Source organism: Protopterus annectens, chromosome 6.part1 (assembly GCF_019279795.1).
Source record: "Protopterus annectens isolate FY-2018-M chromosome 6.part1, PAN1.0, whole genome shotgun sequence".
Taxonomy (NCBI): Eukaryota; Metazoa; Chordata; order Ceratodontiformes; family Protopteridae; genus Protopterus; species Protopterus annectens.
Genome location: NC_056738.1, coordinates 66722389 through 66745332, shown reverse-complemented (window position 1 = coordinate 66745332; position 22944 = coordinate 66722389). Strand labels below are relative to the sequence as shown.

The 22944-nt window shown below is 40.3% G+C and overlaps 1 protein-coding gene across 1 annotated transcript in view; it reads left to right on the top strand.

Annotated features, from left to right (window-relative positions):
* The window catches only part of FASTKD1 (FAST kinase domains 1), an 881671-nt gene that overhangs the window by 586102 nt on the left and 272625 nt on the right, over positions 1-22944 (top strand). Inside the window, exon 9 of the mRNA XM_044075492.1 lies at positions 20745-20873. Coding sequence (XP_043931427.1) covers positions 20745-20873 — 129 coding nt within the window. The remainder of the gene's footprint in view (positions 1-20744; positions 20874-22944) is intronic.

The window sequence follows — 22944 nt, the reverse complement described above, 5'->3', positions numbered from 1 at the left end:
ACTGGGTCAAGTCTTAGGGGTGTGTTGTCGGTTTTGTAGTTTCCTGGGAGTAGATGACTCCTGAAAGGATACAGAAATTTCTTGGTATTTAGTTTCAGTCCATTATTTGGCAACAGTTATTTATTTGAGACAAACCTTCCTGCAGGATGGCTAAATATTTGGGGATTCAGTGACTACTCCTAGCTTGCAGTCATTTGCAAACTTAGTCAGCCATAGCCCCTTGGTATTGTTTTTTACTTCAGAAAAGTAGATGCCAAACAGGAGACATCCCAGCACAGAGCCCTGGAGGACTCCACTGGTGACTCATCTCTTTCTGGAAGTAACTTCCTCTATTTTGATTTCCTGCATCTAATAGGGTTTTTATTCCCATTTAGCTTTTCTACTTTGCCTGAATGGGGAATTGTGTCAAAAGCTTTGGCTTGGTCAAAGTATGTGGTGTGTACCATTTTGTCTTCATCTATTGCTTTGGTGACTTTTTCAAAAAATTCCACCAGGTTGATTAAGCATGACCTACCCTTGACAAATCCAAACTGAGTTGGGTCCTGTGTTTGGAGGTTCCCTATGTTCTAATTGATTAGTTCCATAATATATCTTTCCATGGTTTTTCATATGAGACTGGTCAGAGTTATTGGTTTGCAATTGCCTTAGTTTGTGGAAGGTCCACCCTTATGCATGGGGAATGAGTGTAGCTGTATTCCATTCTCTTGGTATAAAACCTGTAAGGAGGTGGAGATTGAACTTTGTTGTTAGGGGTGTGGCTAAATTGTGCTTCATGTATTTAAGATGCATCCAGTGATATTGCTTCCACCTGTTGATGCAGTATTTTTAGGTTTTGATAGCACTTTTAGGACTTGGTTTTGAGTGACAGCTGGAGGCAAACCAGTTTCAGGTATATCTTGTGAGGTATATGGGGAGGAGAGGGGGACAAAGCTAGAGCAAAATTTATCGGCCAGTAGGTTCACTGTCTCTTTAGCTTCAGTATAGGTAACAACATCTGCAAGCAGCTCAGCACATTGCTGCATTTTGCTTTTGAGATTATGAACTTAAAAAAAGGCCATATGGTTGTCTTTGGCTTGGGTAGCTATTTTAGCCTCAAACTTGGCTTTGGTAGATTTTAGTAACCATCCACAGTGTAACATCTTAACAATATCTGTTTCTTTTTCATTTCTATCTTTTTTTTTATTCTGTTTTCATTTTATCCCACTCACTAGCTATCCCTTCAAAAGAAATTTCTTTCTTCCCTAATAGCTCTTGAATAATTGCCAGTTTTATTGGATATATGTCGAAGCTTTTTTTCACACTGCTGAGTACTTTTACATGAGCTGATAATTAGACCTTTCTCACTGTAGCCATAGCTTTCTGTGAATCACATTTTCTCACCATCTTTGCAACTGTCCTACCTGCAGTAGGCAGTTACCATGAGCAATTAGCCTTTTTCTGAACTCCAGGGGAGATGCCTGTGAAAATAATTTCTGAAGGAAGGTAATGATTGTTTCTGTCTGATTTTAAGAGGAAGCTTGTTTTGTTTAATGTATGTCACTTTTTTGTTACTGATTTATTTTTGGTGTGTCCCAGGTATCAACTGCCACTTGAACTAGATCAGATATTGCTTCATAGACTAGGTAAAACTCACCTCTAAGTAACTTAAAATAAACAGAATATAATGACAGTTCCTGAAGCCTTTCTGGATAATTTAGGTTTTCCATCTTCAATATTTTTTCTCTTTTCAGCTTGCAAATTTAGCTATTCAGAGTTGACACTCAAAATATGTTTCAGGTTTGGTCTGAGAAAGACATCTAGGTATATTTTGTGGTCAAAGACTCATTATGTAAGGAGGTACATTTGTCAAATCTGATGATCCCTGCAGGTGTATTTGATAAGTAATGCTTGTTGTTTTAGTGGTTGGGGTTAAAAGTTTTATTAAAGCATGGCATAATTTTTTTATACTGCTTTGTATCATTCTGTAGTTTATCTGTTTTGCATTTGTTTCCTGGAATGTTTAGGTCTGGGAATGTATTATTCGGTGTAAGTCTACAGATAGCCATATAAAATTAAAACATGGCTTTTATCTAGTAGGTTTAATGAAAACTGGTTACCTTCACATGCATGCATATTAGAATAATTATCTTTGTCAATGGATTATAAAATCTCACTTTTTCAGTTATGGTTATTCATTAATACATTGGGTGTTAGTTAATCAAGAAATGCATATTTATATATATATATATATATATATATATATATATATATATATATATATATATATATATTAAAATGTGACACATTATTTTATTTTTATTAGTAATCCTTTGCCAGTCATTAAGTGATAATTGGATGAATAGAGCCAAGTATATAACTAGGGTGAGGAATTTTAAGTGCGTAGTTGAAGAAGAAGTGTATAGATAATTATTAAGTCATGACTGGTCAGTTAAGAGTTTTCGGTACTTTTCCATTAACAGGTCAGCAGTTGTCGCCAAACATAAATGTTGCTGTGAAATGTAGATGTAAAACTTCCTGCAAATGTTATCATAATTACATGTTCACAGTTTCACCCGATGTTCCTATTTTTCAAAGCCCTTTGGCCCCATTTGCAATTCACATAAAATAAGCAGTACTGACATGTGAGAAAATCAGTAATACTGTCAGAAGGAAGACCAAATTAAAACCAGGATAAAATAAGCAGCACTGAGTTCAGAGCAACCGTACATTTGGCATGCTGCCCCTTAACAGTTTGTCCCTAGGGTCTATATTATGTGATCAAAGAATCTCTTCTTCGAACACATAATAATTGACACATATACAGCGAATGCTGTAAACCGCGAATGGTCACTTCCTTGAATTTTTTTCCTTGGGAAAAAATTGACGTGGCCATTAAAAAAAAAAAAACTTTAAAACACTAATTAATTGGGGGCTGTGCCCACCCCCCCCCCCAACTAAGTATACCAACTCCGAGATCGCTCTACATTGAAGAAGAGGACAATTCCCGATAACAGCCAACTGAATTTTTTCCCCGAGGAAAAAATTTGAGGACATGGCTGTTCGCTGTATATGTGCCGATTATTGTGTGTTCGAAGAAGAGATTCTTCAATCACATAATATAGACCCTTCACATTTTTAACAGATGTTGGTATTTCCCAAAGGCTTTTGTCCTCATTTTCACTGTGTGCAGGTTAACAGATATGCGTCAGACCATTAAAAATCTTAACACACTGACCGCTACAAATCAGCAGATGGTCGGAAAAAGGAGCACTTCTTTTTTCAGAAGATAATGTGTGTGATTTATGCTCTACTTATGAAGTAACAGGGACTGTTTGTAAATCTGTCTGTGTAAGCAGCACTGACTTGGGAGGAAATCAGTAACACTTTGAGAACAAAGGCAAAATTAAAACCAGGACAGAACAATAAAATAAGTAGTACTGACATGTCAGAAAATCAATAATACTGTGACAACGAACACAACATTTAAACCAGAAAAAAGTAAGCAGCATTGAGTTGACAATAACCGCACATTTTGGCTGCTGCCCCATTAACAGAAAAGTACTGAGTTTTCATTCTAGAGCAATTAATTAGGTAATTAAAAGAATTATATCTTTAGTTCTCTGCTGGAAAATGATAGTTTAGCTCCTTTGCAAAATCAAGAAGTACAGCACTGTGGTGTGATTCTGTTACACTGATATTTAAAAGATAAATGTTGCAAATTTTAAAAGGACGTGATCTGTCTGTGTGACCCACAGATATTTGGTTAAGGAAGGGTACAAAGAGGAAAAAAGGAAATAATGTTTATTATTTCCTTGAGACATTGGAAAATATAAAGGTCCTACCCAACACCATAATCTTGGGTGATTTCAACTACCCTGGTATAGACTGGGCGAACTACCAATGTTCCAACTCCTATGCTCAGCGATTCATAGAATTTATAAATTCAAATGCCCTTGAACAACTAGTATGTTCCTCCTCTAGAGGGGACAACATATTGAATTTAATCGTCACAAATATGGGCGCCCACTGTACCACACCTGTTATCACTCCCTCCTTTGTCAGATCCGACCACAAACTGATAACCCTGGACATCCTCACCCCTCCACCTCCCCCAGTCAAAAAAAATAGTCAAAAACCTTTCCAAAGCAGACTTCAAACTACTTGCATCCGAAGTGGAAAGCTTCACTATTCCCTTGCAGAAGGATAATGATATCCAGGATGCGGAATCCTACACCAAGGCACTCTATGTGTATCTTCAGGATTGCATGGACCGTGCTATCCCAAATAAAACTAAGACTCCTTCCTCAAGCAAGAAGGTGGACTCCGGTCATAAGCAAACTTTACAATAAAAGGAGGAGACTTATACAAAAAAAGGCCAAATCTCAAGTGGAAAAATCATCCCTGATCAGCATTAGTAAGAAATTGAGGGCCCTCATCAAGTCAACTAAAGCTAATTTTGAAACGAAAGTTGCCAAGGATGCCAAGGGTAGCCATAAGGCCTTCTATGGCTACGTCAAAAACCTAAATGGCAACGCTCAGGTCTGTTCTGAGCTAGTACAAAATGGAACAAAATACACTGATCCTTCTGACATTGCCAACATCTTGGCTGACAGGTTCAGTGCAAATCCCCCCCCCCCCCCCACCACCACCACCTACAGGGCCTATTACCATTCCAGGGGATTGTGTAAGCCCAATTATTACTGATACGTTGGTTAACAAGGCTCTATCTAAAGCTAAAAACACTGCCTCCATGGGACCAGATGGTGTCCCAGGCTGTGTCACACGCGAGCTCCAAAAGGAATTAACCCCGCATCTTAATACCCTGTTCAGTCTCAGCCTCTCCACAGGATATGTGCCCAGAGAATGGCGCACGGCAACGGTGGTCCTGCTACACAAGGGTGGGGCCACAACTGACCCTGGGAACTACCGACCAATAAGCCTGACCAGGCTGATCTGTAAGGCTATGGAGCGAATCATTATGGAACTCATAAATGGAGATATTGGGAACCTCCAGTCACTGGACCCCACACAGTTCAGCTTCGTCAAGAGCAGATTATGCCTCCTGAACCTGGTGGATTTCTTTGAGACAGTTACTCAGGCTATAGATAAGGGAAAGGAGGTACACACGACTTACCTTGACCTTGCTAAAGCATTTGACACCATTCCCCATTCGGGTATTATTGATAAGCTCACCAGCCTGGGCATAAACCCTTACGTCACAAGATGGATCGCAAACTGGCTCTCAGACAGATCCCATAAAGTAAGAGTAGCGGGATCTATGTCCAAATCCAGACCAGTAACAAGTGGTGTGCCTCAGGGCTCTGTCCTAGGGCCCCTCCTGTTTGGCATATACTTCTCAGAAGTACAGGCAAGCATGGAAGGGCTGTGGCTGACTAAGTTTGTGGACGACTGCAAACTGGGTGATATAATAGTCTCCGGCCAACATGGAGATCCTCCAGAAGGGCCTAAATGAGACTGATGCATGGTGTCAAAGCCATGGTCTCAAGCTAAATGCAAAAAAATGAGTAGTAATCCCCTTTGGAAAAAACAGAGTACCCGCAAACTACAACATAGGAGGTAATCCCCTGAAATCTGAAGAAGAAATAAGGGATCTAGGGACCCAAGTAGATAGCCAGCTTTCCTTTGATAACCATGTTGCCAAAGTGGTTAGAAAATCCTTCTATGTCACCCATATGATCATGAAACGGTTTGCATCAAGATCAAAGGATGTAATGGTGCCCCTCTACTCTACCCTCATCAGACCCATTATTGAGTACAATGCACCAATTGGAATGTAACTGGCTAGACATCTCCAGCAGCTGGAGAGACCACAGAGGTACCTAACCAACAGAATTGCTGGCCTCAAACAGTTGCCGTATGCAGCACGATTGAAAAAGCTAAGACTGTTCTCTGTTGCATACCGTTTTCTCAGAGGCGATCTCCATCTAACGTACAGAGCCATGTCCAACCCAGAATTGTTGAACATGCTCCATCTTAGCAAAACCAAATCTACTCGAGCTACATGCTCTAGGGATATAAACCTCAACACAACAATGAATAGAACATGCTGGAGGGATAGATTCCCTTCACAGAGACTTCCCTTACTATGGAACAGGGTCCCGATCTACATAAGACAGAGCCCCCTCACTATCACTCTTCAAGAGGAACCTTGATGAGTGGATGGGTAACAGAAAGTTCACACCGGGGATCACACCAACATCACTACTAGATAGGGGCCAAGGGTACTAGCTGCTAGTACAAGGGTCTAGGGAACTACTAAAGGGGCGGTGAATACTGCACAATGTGGCTGGGCTAATATATGCCTTCAGGCAGATAGCTCAGTACCAACCTATGAATCTTTTTAAAAGGATTCTAAAAAGTCAGAAAAACAAGTCCAGTACCAGGAAGCTCTTAAACAATATCAATGAAAAATATAGGTGTACTGATAATATATTCTGGAGTTTAGAAGTTCTTAATGTAATAGGTAGAAGTACAGGCTTTGTTATAAATAGTATAAAAGACAAAGCAGAATATTTGGTTACAGACCTGGTGGAAATACCCACAGCATTTAATAAGTACTTTAGTTCATTAAATAAAGGAAGTATTCAGAGGCAAATAGCATTCAGCATTGCATGAAATTGTACATGAACAGTGACATACATGGAGAGATGATTCAGAGTAAGTGCAGTATAAGAGCACTGTTGTAGGAATACCATAGTATGAATTGTATGCAAATGTATGCATTGCGGCATGCAAATAAGTGTCAACATGCTAATGAGTCTGTTATGTATGCAGTGAAGAAATCCAACATGGAGGGATGATTCAGAAGCATAAAGTGAGGTATGACGATCATCTGCTCTGAATGTCAGGATTTCTCACTTTACAGAAGTTTTTTATGAGTGTTATGATGCTAAGAGAAGCATCATCATTAGCATAGCAGCATGTGTTAATGTTTACCTTCAGAACAAGTATCCATGATGCAGTTTGTCTTCATCCTTTGTATCACAGATGGTTCCGCTGGTAGCTGTTATGCCAACACCTTCATACGTAGGAAACCATCAGCTGTTACTCTGTGGGCAGACACACCATACAGGAGTTAGTAGATCTGCCCTCATATGGAATCAAGAGGGACGTGTGTAATGCATATTTCCTTCTTTATCTTTTGTTAACTGAGTTTGTCCCACTAGGCTAGCAGCCTTTTTTCAGAGGAGACCCAAGCTGATCTTTGTAGTGGAAATTTTGTTAGGACATAGGGGAAGTTACCCTACTCTTTTTAATAGATGCAATGGAATTTTTTACATCCGCCTGAGCCGCACAACTCATCCAGATGGGACCTTGGTTTAATGTCCCATCCAAAGGATGACATGCTTAGAAGTGCAGCACTCCTTGTTATAAAGTACTACAGTGTCAGGAATCCATCTACCTTGCGTGATAATAGAATCCACAGTCTTCTGCACCAAAGGTGAGTGCGCTACCTGTTGCACTGCTGTATCCTATTGGACATGAAGGTTTGTGTTACATTAGGCATCCTTACTACAGAGACCTTTCAGCATCTGATGGTGGACATGTTAGGCATTTTGCAGGTTGTCAGCCTTGCAGATCCTATACCTTTTACTTGACATAGTTTTGCAGCACTTGGAAAAGCATATTTGGTTTCTACAGAGAGCAGAGGAGAAAACCATCATTATATCTGCATTTTGTAATGTCACTTGTTCATTAAGATGTTGTGATCATTGAACACACACACTGCTTTTCAAAGCCCCACTTGCTCCCCATTGTGCCTAGTATCGCTCCTACGCCATCAGCTGCCAGGTGTTGAGCAGTGCACAGTGTGTAATATGCAGTGCATCTGTATGCCATCCAGACAGTTCCTATGATTCTCACAGGCTGAACCTGTTCCAGTTTTGCGTGGGGTGACCTTTCCCAGGGTCATGTAGCTGGTAGATGTACATATTGCCAGTCACAGGTACCTGGAGATACTGTTTCCATGGACAAAGGCATCCGGCTACTCATAATGGTGTGCTCTGTTGTGTATTGCAGGTGATGCAGGCTGTGCTTTGGAACTATGTCTGAGACCCCTGCCCATAACCCCCAGATCATGGTGCATATAGCTTATAACACCAAACTGGCAGCTTTGTAAATGGAGTCAAGCGAGAAGTAGTTAGAGGAATCTAGGTGCAGCAGTACCCTGTGTGATTCAGAGGTAGGTACAATATGTTGTAGCACTGGCAAAGAGGCAGTGTCTGGTCCACAGCTGTGGGCCATGACATGTTCAGCATAGAGTAAAGTTGACTGCATTAATGCACTCAGACTGTCCAGTACAGTACATTGACAATGCTGTGCATCAAACATCACCGTACCCACAGAGGCCAGAGAGGTGGGTGGGACATTGTGACAGTGGACAATAATTCTACCATATGTGTAAGGGTTATGGGAGGTGGAGGTGGTTGCCATACATGTAGCTAGGATGTTGGAGGGAGTCAGAGATCACCTGTTCTGAATGGAACATTTGTGTTGTGAATACTGTGGTTTACCATGTGGCTGTGCAATATCAGGACTGGAGGCATCCTGTCCAATGGATGGCATAACACTTCATGAGCATGTAGGGGGTCCCTGCTGTGGTCCCTTGTGTGGGGGTGCAGTAGATGGTCTGCATCTATAACCCTGCAAATAACCATGGATACATGTTGTAAATCAGCATGGGATAGGAATGGTGGGAATTTGGAACCTAAAGTGGCTAGGCCATTGGGGTTGTCCCCCTGGTGGAGGCAGAAAACCATCGGTCAGGACCATGGGACCCTCTGTGCCTAGTGGTAGAGGCAGCTATAATCAACCATGATAGTGATGCAGTCTCTAGAACAGTAGGCACCATTTGCATATGCGTGGTTTGTCACCCTTGCATGTTCACAGTGGGTGTTTGCCACTATCCTTATGTATGTGCTAGTGCTTGCTAAGTGGGTCACAGCTGCCCTCAGCAAGCATGTCTGTTCCAGGTCTCTATATGTCATGTCACTTTGTAGGCACTGCAGGATGCTTTGTAGTAGTTGCAATATGTGTGCACCTTCCCATACAGGTCACACAGCGGACTCCTCAGCTGTGTGCCTGTATCAGTTGCCTTGCACATCTGATGATTGATGTTAAGGGTGGCAGGTCAAAGATTGTTCTGAAGTTAGGGTGGGGATGACCACTATGTGCATCTCCCTTATAGAGGTGCACTCAGCTTGGAGAAGAGCAGCTCACTGCAGTACGTGTGGTGCTGACTCCTGTGTGGCTTAGGTGGGGGCTGTCATGGATAGGGCATCTGGTGCAAAAAACAGGTAATGCCAGAAGTTTGTCCTCCTTCCTCACTGCCATTTCATCTGTGAAAAATGTCTGTGTACCTTCCCGTGTTAGAATTGCTGACAGTGCCACTGTGTCAATGGACTGTGCCATACGCATGGTGCCACCATGTTGCTCATCATAGCATGGTTTCCTGTTATATGATAGCTGAGCTTATTATAATGAGTGTATATGCCAAAGGGATGCTTTAATGTGATTACTTGAATCACTTGTATAATGAGATGCATTGTTATCCACAGTCAACACTATTCTCGACTCTGCCAATGTGTGGGGTGGGAGGTCATGTACACACGATTATGGGGAATGCTTGCTAAGGCAGTATGATAGCCCCATGTACAGCACTGATGCTGGCAGCAGCTTGCCAAGTTGGGGAATGATGCCACTGGTAAAACATGCTATGTTGAACAGTGTCAGTATAGCTCCAGTTACCTGTGGAGGAGTCATCCCAACCTGCTCCAGTAGTGGGAGTCAGAGGTTAGGTGGAAGAAACTAGACTTTTTTAGTAAGCACTGTGCATATCATTTTGCACTTCCATCATCCTTATCATCATCCTCCTCCTTTTCCCCCATTTTCTCCATAGGGTCAGGGTGTTTCATCAGCTGTTGCCATCGTTCTTGATTCAGTACCACTCTCCTTCCTTCTTCATTGGCCATGCCTGACTGTCACAGATCTTCTGTCAAGCAGTCCATCCATCTCTTTGCTAGATGTGCTTGTCTCCTCTTGCCACCTTCTTTTCTCTCCCAAATCATCTTCACCAGATTGTCTTCTGCTTTCCTGCATGTGCCTGAACCACTGTAATCTTTTCTCTTTGACCTTCTTTGCAGTTGGAACTACTTTGATTTCTGCTGTGATTTCCTCATTTCTTCAACTGTCCCACAGTGTCCATCCTACCACTCATCCTGACCACTTCTTCACCACTTCTAGCTCCCTCACTTGCTCTTTTCTCACTGCCCTGGTTTCTGTACCATCCGGTAGCACTAGTTGTACCACTGTTTTGTACACCTTACTTTTCAGCTTCTTTGCCATTCATTTGTCACATACTACCATTGACTCTGTTTGGCAGTTGGCTGCAGCCTCCCTAATTCTAGCTTTGTCCTCCTCATTCAGACTTCATTTTTCCTCAAACACCCCTTCCAGATATTTGAAACTGTAAAACTGTTCCACAGTTTTCCTTTCTATCTCAATTTTCAGCTAATTTCTGATTTCCCCCATTTGCCACAATGACAACTGTCTTATATTACTGCAATTTTCCTCCCATGTGCAATTAGTTTTGCATTACATCTTCTGGTTTGCTGAATTTCTTGTTCAGAGTCTGCCTGCAATGCCAAATTGTCTGTATACAGCAGCTGTGTTGATCTGCCCCCTCCTACCTATTTGCTAATGTAGTCCATCACCAATATGAATGGCAATGAACTCAGATCTGAACCCTGATGCACACCCACTCCCTGTTGGACCCCTTATGTGAGTTTGAAACACTGTTCTTACTTTTGTCATTGGGACCTGGTACATAGACTGCACTAATTCTACCAATATTTTTGGGACTTTGAACAGTCACAGGACTGCCCAAATCAGCTTTCTTGAGGCCTTTTCATATGCTTTCTCTAAGTCTAGGAATGCCCAGTTTTGATTCTTTTCCTCATCTCTAGCGTATTTTCAGCTATCAGTCTCATTGTAAACATTGGGTCAGTTGAGCTGCATCCTGATCTGAACTCCTCATCTCCCATCATACTGTCTACTGTTGTATGTATACATTTATCAGTCACACTCTTCAGCACTTTCATGCAGTGTGACAGGAGTTTGATTCCTCTGTACTGCCCATAGTTGTGAATGTCCCCTTTTTGTTGTACACTGGCACTAGGATGCTTATTCTCTAGTCATGGGATATGTCTTTCTCTCCATACTGCTTTGAGTACCCGGGTCTACCTGATAAGACCGAAAGCTCAAAATGCTGACAACGAGATCACCGACACCACAAGAACGAAAGTGCAAAACACGAAAGTTGACATGCCTGACAAAGCACAATCCCAACAGTTAACAAAACAAAAACAATTCGCTGTTCCGAAAAACACACACACAACACAAGCACATCAAAAACCTCATAAACCTACACTAAACCTTTCATATGCAACTATCTATGCACTAACCTTAACCCAAACCCTAACCCTAAGGTCTGTCACTATCGCACACATACCTTACCCGCACCCTAACCCTAAAGTCCGTCACTATCGCACACTTACCTTACCTGCACCCTAACCCTAAAGTCCGTCACAATCACACACTTACCTTAACCGCACCCTAACCCTAAAGTCTCACTATCGCACACTTACACAGTCATGCTCGAATGCAAGCACACATGTTTTGCATGTCGGTGTTTTTGGTGTCAGGATTTCCACTTGTCTGGTATTTGCTTTGTTGGTCTTCTGGTGTCTGTTATCTCGTTGTTGTTTTGGCTTGTCGGTCTTCTCAGGTTGACTTGAGTACCCTATCCTCAGCAGCCATTTCTCCCCATCTCCTCCAGTATTTTCATTATATCTGTTATGACCTCATCTGATTTTGCTGCTTTCCTGACTTCATTTTTCCTAGTGCTATTCTTACTACTTCTAGTGTGGGCTCTTCTTCCTCTTCATGGCCTGTGCCTGGCGCAGTACAGTTTCTGTGTGGTTTTCTTTATTCAGAAGCTGCTTGATGTACTCCTTCCATTTGATTATGATGTTATGAAGACTGGTGAGCAGGTTGTTGCTGGCATCCCTTATGAAGGATGTACGACTCTTTTTTATCTTTCTGTCTTTGCCTTGCAACCTGCGCAGCACAGATTCTAGGTTGTACCCTTCAGTATAAGAAATGCATAGCCAACCACTTTTGGTGTTAACTGTGATGTGTAGTATTCTCTAGCTAAGAGAACACGAATTGCAGACCGTGCACTTTGTCAGGGCTAGCCACACAGTAAAAGAAAAAAAAAATCTGCTCTAGGTGACTTGGTCAAGTTGACATTTTGCACTGTGGTGTTTGTTTATTTTTTTTAAAGCGGCTTTATGTATCCACATTTTGTAGCATAAATACTGTGCAGTCCTCATGCCTGGTGCACTAAACTAATATTTTGGTGGCTGGAGCAATACTGTAAGATGAATCAGCTATGCATTTAAGGAAATACAACATATGTTTAACTCTGACAGTAGAGCCAGCTCACTTCCAAAGTTTACAACATTTAAGTTCACATTTCTCAAAACACATATTCAGCTAAGTTGTCTCATGTTGGTCTGAGCATAACTATCTCAAATCACTAACTGAAGTGTTGGCATCTCCTCCCCTGTTCCAAAATCTTGATTTCCACATAGGCGTATGTTTCCTTTTCAAATATAATTGTCATTTGTTCACCTCCAACATTTTGGTCCCAGAGCCTCCATTGTTTTAGTAGCTTTCCTTTCTTGCACATTGATTTCCTAATTGTAGTTTTCATCAACATATTCCATAGGTTTAGAATCTCCTGAATATTAGGTTCTTCTTGTAACTTCTATTTTTTTTTGCTATTAACAGTACTAGTGATGTTAAGACTATTACAAAAAATGGTTCTAGAAGTTCCCCAATCACACTAAAGTAAAATTTGTTTTCAATAAGTTGCCAATTGCATCTCAACACCTTTCGTGTTAACTGAACTAGTTCTTTAGGAAAAAAAATGTTGGATTTTGTACAGTGATAAAATGTGTTGCCTGTCCCTTTTCCATTGTTCATTTCACCTCTAACAATGTTTGTGACCGTCTGGAAATATTTTATGGTCTGGCCAGAAATATGCAAGTTTTTTTTTGTAAACATTTCCTCCCAGATATTCTAAAATTTCTGGATTAGGTAGATATTTGTGTCCAGTGGTTCTCTGGTATTGAACTTCCTATTAATTTCTTCCACCTAAGAATTTCTTTCTGTATAAGCTGTTTAATTTGTCTTTGTTAATACTCCATAGAACCTACTTATTAGCTTTCTGTTGTGTGCCTCAGGAAGCCTTGCTTCAATTATTTTAACCCAGGTCAGGTTGTGTGCAACCCTTCTGTTGAAGCTCCCTGACATATTTATCTAATGCTTGACATGAACCTCTGTATTTCAGAATATCTTTCCTTTGGTACGGGTATATTTCCATAAATTCTCTCCAGTCCATTTTTCCTCTTCTGTTCTCAGTTGATCCCAAAATAGTATTTGATTTTCTCTAATCACCACTTGCTTATTGCTATGTATTGATAGCTAGTTTATGTTTAGGCACTCTAGAAGGCTATACCTCAAATTTCCACCATAAATATTCTCTTGTGTAAAAGACCTGATAAATGTTTGTATAGAGAATATTTAGGCAATGTTGGGATTGTTCTAACCTTAGCTTCTGTGACCAGGTATTCACTTTCTGAACTAATGTGTTGTAACCTCCTTGTGTTGGTATAATTAACTTCCATTTTTTGATATAATTAACATTTTGGACAGCATACGTTACCTTCAGTTGGGTGGCGTTATAGTATTCCCGCAGGTGTGGTAGAGTTGGTTCTCCCTGTTCTAATAATAAAATAATTTCCTGTCAACTAACTCTGGCATGCTTTATTTCCCAGATAAATTTCAGTATTTCCCACTGAAGTGTCTCCCAGTAATTCTTTTCTTGGTGATATATGAAGGATTGCCCTACATAGAGTATTAATGGGGCAATAAGCATTTTTATTGCCTGAATCTTCTGGTAAAGGCCCATTGAGATAACCCTGCATTTTGTGATTTAACGAAAAATCTTATGCCTGGTACGATGCCATGTTTCTTGTAGCATGCCCATAGCTTTTTTCATTATCCAGTCTCCCAGGTTTGCAATCTCTCTTATCTTTTGCTATCTGAGCCTTTGAGCTAAATATTTTTTTTTTATTTGGGTGTGTTGTTCAAATATATATGCTTGACTGCTATCAGCTTTCTTTCAATTGATTCTAACAAGTTATGTAGTTTATTTTCAAGCTCCTACCTCTTCAGTTATTATCTTTATTTTGTAATTCCCTTATTTTGAATAATCTCCTTGTTTTCAGCTTTTGAATTTCCCTCCATTTTGCCCGCTCCATGTTTAGAATTTCCCTTTGAAAATTCAGTTTAAAAGTGGCTGCTTTGTAGATCCTGTTCTTGCATGACTAATCTCCCAAGTAAGAAATCTAATTTGTATACTGTTTTATTCTTAGTGTACTCAGCCAGTACAGCAGGAGTACCAGTGCCTTGTTCTTATTTCCACTTCTTTATGGGCTGTACTGATGTACACCAACAAGTGATCTGATGGGGTTCTTAGATGTGCCCGTGTATTTATAGTTAAATATTGATATCCTGCGATATAAATTCTGTCCATTCTGGACGAGCTGTTGTATTTTTCTGAATAAAATATGCAGTCTGTCCTATACCCATCTCAATCTCCAGTGTATGCCCTTCAGGGGTAATTACCATTCTTTTGCCCCCCCCCCCCCCCACACACACACACACACACACAAACTCGTATCTCTTTTACTGGTTCCAGCCCTCAGCCATTAACAGAATCTCTGGATGAAATTGTATCATTTGACTTCCTTGCTTAACTTTTTATTCCTGATCAGTTATTAGTTGAGATTTTCGTTAGCAGTACTGTTTCCCTCGGTAATATCCTCATAAAATCCTTCTCTGTAGCCCTCATAAATTAACTCTGTGTACTCCTGGTTCTTTAAATGCGTCTGTTGCTGCAGTACAGTGTGTATATCAAACTGCTTACAAGTGTAATAAACTAGCTAATTTTAGTTTTATCAATTAGGCCGTTAATATTCTATGTAAGTAAGGTTAACTCCATATCACCTTCACTAGCGTTTTGTTTTTAAACTGGAATGGTTCTTGGGCACCTATATCCAGACCATACCACATTCCTTTTTACTTCAGTGAAAACTTTTCAGGGATATACCGACCTATTGCTTGCTATTCACCATTATCTCCTGCGGCTTACTTGCAAAAACTGACTGATTACACTTACAGAACTCTAGAAGTTTATTAAAACTGTCTTCATGAACTATATACATAGAAAATAAACAATAACAACTATGAGCAAATGCTGTCTTACTGGATCCTGTAACATTCTGTACTCTTAAGATATTGAAAATTATTCACCCATCCATCACTTCAGTATACACATATATATATATATATATATATATATATATATATATATGCTAGTTATACTGTGTGGTGGTCTTTGAGATTTTTAGAAACAAGTATGACTTGATCCGTTATTTTTCTTATCCCAGGCTTTATCTCCAGCCTTTTTGCCATCCAGTTTAATGTTTTTGGTGATCTGAAAGAATCCCCACATCTCATTATCTTTCTTGTTTTTACTTCTTGGGACACTTCAGACAGCTTATAATGTCATCTTACCACACAAGTTGTTTATCTGGCTCTCTCACACTTTAATTAGTATTTTTATGATTTCATTAACCATCTAAAAAGAGCTCCTCCAACAGCCACTCAAATTAAGGTAAACTCCTGCCATATTCACCCTTTCCCCTAGACACTCCCCTTTGTACTTCCCTAGTTACTGTACTGAACTTGGTAATTGTTAGTGGGAGTTCTGACTTGCTAGTTTAGTTTTCACCCTCAACTAAATAATTTGAGTTTGAAGTTTTAGAAATAAGCCAAACAGTTGTTATAGGTCTGAAAAGCAAACTGCGGTGATGCCTCAATATTTCCTTCTCCTTTGTTTCCTGGGACACTTCAGGCCTCTTAGAATGTGAAGCTGTATTGCCTCAGCTCCAACGTCATTGATAATGTCTATGATTCTAATCCTAACCTAGAAAGGGCTTTCCCAAGAGCCAAGTATTTTAAATTAAGCTCTCACCTTTTCTCCCTCTATTGACAGACTCTCTGACACTTTCCTATTTATTATAAACAACAAGGTAGTCGTTACCAACAGTTATATATAATTAAATTCATGTTTCCTGTACCAAAGAATTAATTTTAATTTGATACAGTAAACGCTCAGTTAACCGTCAGCCATGGGGATTGGTAGATGCTGGATAACTGTAGTTTCTGGTTGCTTGAGAATTATTGTTAAAAATAGGCCTAACTAATACTGTAACCTATACTATTTGTTTGGTTTGACTTGTTCTCAGGTTGGCGAGAGAGGGGAATTTATTCCTGTTTTCCTTTTTAAAACTCTAAAACTGTAAAAGCATAAGGTACGTTTCTGCAGGGGGAAAACAGAAAGTGCAACACATGAAACTTGGACTGTATTTCTTCGATATTTTTTTGCCAGTTGCTTGGGTTCTGGTTAACTGAGAGTTTACTTGCTGTTGTTGTGTCTTTCGGCTTTTTCCGGTTAGGGGTCGCCACAGCGGAACTCTGGTCTGCTAATGATTGGCAGTAGATTTTTATGTGCCGAGTTGCTGGCCCTGACGCACAGCCTTCAAAGAAGGTACGCCCATTCACGCATGTCTCCACACAGAAGATGCTGTAGCTGAGAATTGAACAGGACAACGTCTTACTGTGAGGCGACAACGCTACCGCAGCACCACCACCACAGTACTGCATGTGGGAAATAACCCCAAAAAAATCTCATAGGTCTGAAAATCAAACTGCAGTAAATTCCTTCCCAACTGACTCAGTTTTGGTGCATAGTTAAAAAAAATAATATAAATAATATATCTGTCTGTCTGTATGTATATGTATATATATATATATACATACACACATATGGGTCCCCTTCAGAAGTTCAAATTTTCAAAACTTCAAAAGACCGAGACCGTAAGATTGAATTTTTGAAACTTTGAATGTTTTGAATAGAGATCTCTGTACAGCACAGTACATGATATTTACCTTTTCCTCACTGTAATGCGATCTCAGAGTTGGTATATTTAATTAGCAGGGGGTGTGGGGGCACAGGGGGACATGCCCCTTGCAAAAACCTAAATCTTTTTGTTTTATTAGGTTTTTGAAATTTCAAAATTTTGATCTTATAGTCTCGGCCATTTGAAGTTCGAAGTTTTGAAATTTAGAGCTTCCGAAGTAGATATATATATATATATATATATATATATATATATATATATATATACATACATACATACACACTCACACATATACCCTGCAACTTCAAATTCGTGCTTTGATATGTAGCACAAATGAGTGTCTGAGACTCTATATTTGTTTGTCCTGTTTCTGTTCTACAGAAAATGGTCTTTCTGATTTGTACATTCCTTTGACAGTTCCTCATTTATGATGTCTTGTTGGGGAGCTTGATCTGCATACAAGCACTGCAAAGAGTCTCTGACTTTCTTACTGAAACTTTCCATTTCTGTTCTATCATCCCCTTTTTGAGGGGGGAATGCTTCACTGGCTACCTTTCCACCAAACAGTTGGTCTCCCGCTCCCATTCACCCTAATTTTCTGGGCGCTGATCCATCAGGACTTCCTCAATGGGAGGGGATTGGATATATTTGTCTACCAAATGTATCAAAGTGTGTATGAGAATGAGGGAAAGGGACAGGGAGTGTATGTAAGTGACTGGTGAAGGGAGTTCTGTTACTGAGTTTCAGACGTTTAAATGTCAAAACCTTGATGTGCCTAATTAGTGTACGTAATGTGCGTAGTGTACACTTAGTAATGTACGTAAGTGACTGGTAAAGGGAGTTCCATTACTGAGTTTCAGATGTTTAAATGACAAAACCTTGATGTGCCTAATTAGTGTACATAATGTACATAGTGTAGACTTAGTGTACGTAAGTGACTGGTGAAGGGAGTTCCATTACTGAGTTTCAGACGTTTAAATGACAAAACCTTGATGTGCCTAATTAGTTTTAGGAAACATTTTAGATCAAAATTATACTAAAATGTGGGGACCAGTCCCAGAATCTTACATCATTCTAAAGTATATATAGAACCCTGAAGCTGTGGCACTTAAGGAGTACATATACAGCCATGAACAAAAAAATAAAATAAAAAGTACCACCATCCATCCCTCTTTATGGTGATAATTTGGCAGACTGCAGTTTTGATGTTTATTATTTGGACAAACATCACTTGGCTTATTCGTCTTCTTTTGAATAAGCAGTTCTTTAAGGAGGCAGCATTACTGTGAAGTTGTGGTGATTCTCTTGAATGTGCTTCTAGTGGAGGTAGACGCCTGCTCCATAGTTTGATTCATTCTCTGTGTTAGGGCAGTGTATTTCAGGTGACAGAAAGGGTTGGATTGGAGGTGATGTTCAGCTACATAGAGTCTTGCTGTGGTCAACATGGGTGTGAGTATTTTTCTACAGTGGATTTAGATGCTTGCATGTTAGTATCTTAAGGTACTTCTTGATGACTGCAGAAGTGCTCCCCACCTCCAAGCTAAGCAATAAATTATTTTACTTTGGGTAACAGAAGAAAACCTTAAGGTAAAGAGCAGCCACTGCAAGGAAAACTGAAGAACCTGAGTGGATAAAGAATGTAAAATCCTAGAGAAATTTTTGCAAGTTTGTGTTATGCATGATTTACCTCTCTTTTAACACCTTTGCAAATACTTAGCATTTGGAGTCATTGCTTTCAGATGTGTAAAGTATGAAAACAGGATCCTGAAAACTCTGAAGAGAGAGATTTGTTTTGTGAACTCTTATGTTTCATCATTGTACTAGCTTTCAGTAGATGTACCTTGATTAAATTAAGACATTGTTTTAAAAGTGCTGTAGGGTAATGAACTGTATTTAAAAATAGCTGCACCCAAGGGGCAATCTTTGATATCAACAGTATTGTGAAAACAAAAGCGTTAGTCTGAATAAATGTAGATGGGCGGCCACGGTGGTGCAGTGGTTAGCGTTTTTGCCTCACAGCAAGAGGATCTCTGGTTCGATCCTCGGCTGGGGTGCCTTCTATGCTGAGTCTGCATGTCCTCGCTGTGGTCGCGTGGGTTTCCTCCGGGTACTCCGGTTTCCTCCCACACCCCAAAGACATGCTGTAGGTGGATTGGACACTCTAATTGGCCCTAGGTGTGGGTGTGTGCGTGTGTGTGCCTTCTGTGTGTGTGTGTGTGTGTGTGTGTGTGTGTGTGTGTGTGTGTGTGTGTGTGTGTGTGTGTGTGTCCATACAGTGCTGGTCTTGTAACTGCTTAATAAAGCTGCTCATGCTGTAGTTTGCCATCCCCCTTTCTTACCCGTATCGTAAATGGCCTTGACAGCAGGCTGAAAGGAGTTAAAGGGTTATATCATTATATCATCTGGCTTTTGCCGTTTTGATCTCCTTAATTTTATCTGCAGCAGAGTTTTGGTGATGGCATTTATGTAAGGCAGAGCAGCACTACGTCATCCATTTAAACCCTTAGTATAATAATCACGTCAATTTCTCTGTCTTCCCTTTACATTTGAATAAAAACATAGCTCGAGGAATGTATGGCTTTAGAACTTGTCCCATGATCATGTGAATAGCATTGCTTGTACCTTTTCTCTGTGATTTGTGTCTGTCTGAAGATAAGACCTTCAGAAGTGGGTAGCAGTACTGCTTGTAGGGACTGAACAGGAAACTGTACAGGCAGAACTTTGCTGTAATGTTACAAGTGAGCACTATATTAAACCACCATTATTGCATTACAGTTGGAGAGAAAGGACAAAAAGATGTTGTAAGTGATACCTTTAAGTGGACTAAAAAGTATATATGAGATTAGCCTCCAGAGTATATGCCTCCCTCATCAGGTAAAGGAAGCTGGGCTAGCATATATTTTGTTAGTCGAGTGAAAGGTATCAAATACAGCACTTTTTTTCTATTTCTCTTTTTTATACGGTAGATTGAAATAATTGGGCTATGATAGTTTGTTATTAATGCATCAGTGGCGTGCTTACACTTAAGTTGGATAGATGCATAAAATTCAGAATGCAGTATCCTTGAAGGTATGAAAACTTTTTTTTTTTTGAGCACAGAGCATGCAACTAGGGTAAACTCTACAACACCCCTAATATAGACTCAGAATCATGCAAGCTGCTCGCTTCTTGAAATGAAAATTCAGGTTACATATGAGGTATGATTGCTGGTCAGGTATGTTCAAACAGTACCCAAAAGTACTCAGAAAAATAAAATACTGGCAGACAGCTATGAAAGATTGAGTAAGTGTGGTTTAAGTCATCAGAAGGGTTTCTTTTTCTGCACTGAATGTTTGGCATAAATTATGGTTGTATCTCACTGTCATTGTTTTGTTTTGTTTTATTGCATATTCATTTATGTGTTACATCTGAATGCTGAGTTTCATGTCTCATGTAAATGAGACGCAGTGCATTCTTATCATATTGTGTTTGGAACTGAATTCTGTGCATCAGGCAGCCACTCATTTCATTTGATTTATATGGATGTTATGTAACAGCAAACATTCACCTTAAACTTTTTCATTTGAATTATAAGCAGTTTTAAAGCAGCAAGTCACTTAAAGAATCAAATGCGATTGCTTCTTTTTAAAGGTTCGTTTGACCCACATTTGCTGGTGCTGCTAGGTTATAGCCTGGCTGTTGCAGAGTATGTTCCTGAAGAGCTGATAAAGGAAGTTTTTAATGTCGACTTTCTGGCGAAACTGGATGCTCAGCTTGAGAGTATGTATGTCATGTGCTAATCAACAAATACAGTTTTCTTTTGTTTTTGTTTTTTTAATCGAATGATGATTTTCTTTTTAGATTTTATTTTATATTGATGGTTCAAAAATATGTATGCTAAACAAGTTAATTGCAAGAATCAGTTTAATAAACATTAACAGTATAATGATCGTTTAGATAACAATACATTAAGAAGTAGTACAGCAAAGACTTTACCACTGAGCTTGAGGGAGGTACACTGAGGGGTCATGGCCACTGGTACTGCTTCATCTCGAGCAAATCTGGATGGTTTTCGTGTTTCACTGTTGCAGTCATCACACTTGGGTTATCTGCTTGCAGGTAGCCCTCAGTTGGCCCGAATACCAGAGTCTTGGGATTTCTGCATCGGATGCTGTCGGCTTATCCATGATGTCAGGTCGTCAGGGGTATAAAACATGCAGCTGACACCATTTTTTTTTTTTGCCATGCCGGAGCCCGAAGCAGAAAAAGTTCGCAAGTGCCGGTTGGCAGCTACCTGAAATTTTCATTTTTCGAGATTCAAATCTGAAGTCTTCTAAAGCTAAGTAACCCGTTGGGTATCTTTTTTTCCTGCTCTAAATAAACGGTCAGAAAAAGTTAATCAGTTGTCTTGCCTGTGGAAAGCAAATACCTCACAGAGATTTTCATTCTTACTGCGTCACCTGTTTAGGCCCAGACCATGATGTCCCTCGCTGTCGGTTTTGTGCCTTGTTCAACGCCCGAACTATTTATCGTCTGACTATTTTTGTTTCTAAATTCTTTCACTCTCGTTCCCCTATTCTAAAATGGGGTGGTAAGCCATCCAACGACTCACCTTCTGAAAAAACGCAAAGATAAAGACAGAGACAGACCGCATAGGTCCAAAACTGCTGACGATGCTTCCGTTAAGCTAGTCGCCAGTCCGCCGGTACTCAGTGAGGTGCTTTTGCAGCCCCTGTTACCCGCTTCTACAGATTCGCAGGCCTCTACTGAGACCCATTTGGAGTCCAGTATGCCGCAAGATTCTTCTTCGACTATGGAACCTGCGGATGTCTGTACCTTGGAGGGGTCCGGAGCCACTGTGCAGGCACTGGCTTCTGAGGGTGTATTCAGACCTTCTGATGTTCGTATTAAACTGACTACTTCGTTAATGACTAAATCTACAGAATTTCTCAGGCCCAGAGTTCACACTACACCTAGGAAACCGACGACCAAAGCACATTCTCAAGCTCCCATGATACAGAAAGAAATGCTTAGAATGGCTGAACCTTATTACTTTAATTAGGGGAAGCCAGCCTTCCCCCTCTAAAAGGCAAATAATTTATTTTCCTTCTGATTCTTCAGACCATGAGTCTGATGACTCTCACCCCTGTGATTACCAGGACATACCCTTATGTACCTATGAGGACTCAGATGCAGAGGAGTCAATTCCCTCAGCCTCCCCCCAGAGGACCTTTATTTCGGTGAAACCTTGCATACCCTTAGAGAGCATTTCCGCTGGGAATGCCAGGACTACACACAGTCCAAAAGAGAGACAGGGAATTTTTAGACTTGCCTATGCATAGGCCTCTAGCTATTCCCCCTGTCCTGGATATTGTAGATGATGTCTTCATGGAATCCAGCCTTACCCCTGATACTTTACCACCTGCTCTTAGAAAGCCTGACAGATACTACAGAGTACCTGACTGTCACAAATTTCTCTTTAAAATCCCACTGCGGATCCAGAGACCATTTCCCAAGGACCTAAAGGTATTAAGGCTTCTACAGCCAAAATCCCTACCACTTCGAACAGAGATTCTAGGGCTCAATACAGATGGGGTAAGAAGGTATATACCTCTGCAACTCTTGCCATCAGGGCTCTAGCATATTATTGATCTAATTAAACAAAAAATGTTGTTGATTCCAGATTGTGCAGAAAATAAGGACTTACAAGACTTAATGCATTCTGCAAACCAAGTTGGTAAACATACTTTGCAGTGTGGTTTTGATGCCTTAGAAACATCTTGCAGGGCATCTGTCACTGGCTCTGTTCTGAGAAGGCATGCTTGGCTGAAGGAACAAATCTTGCCAGACC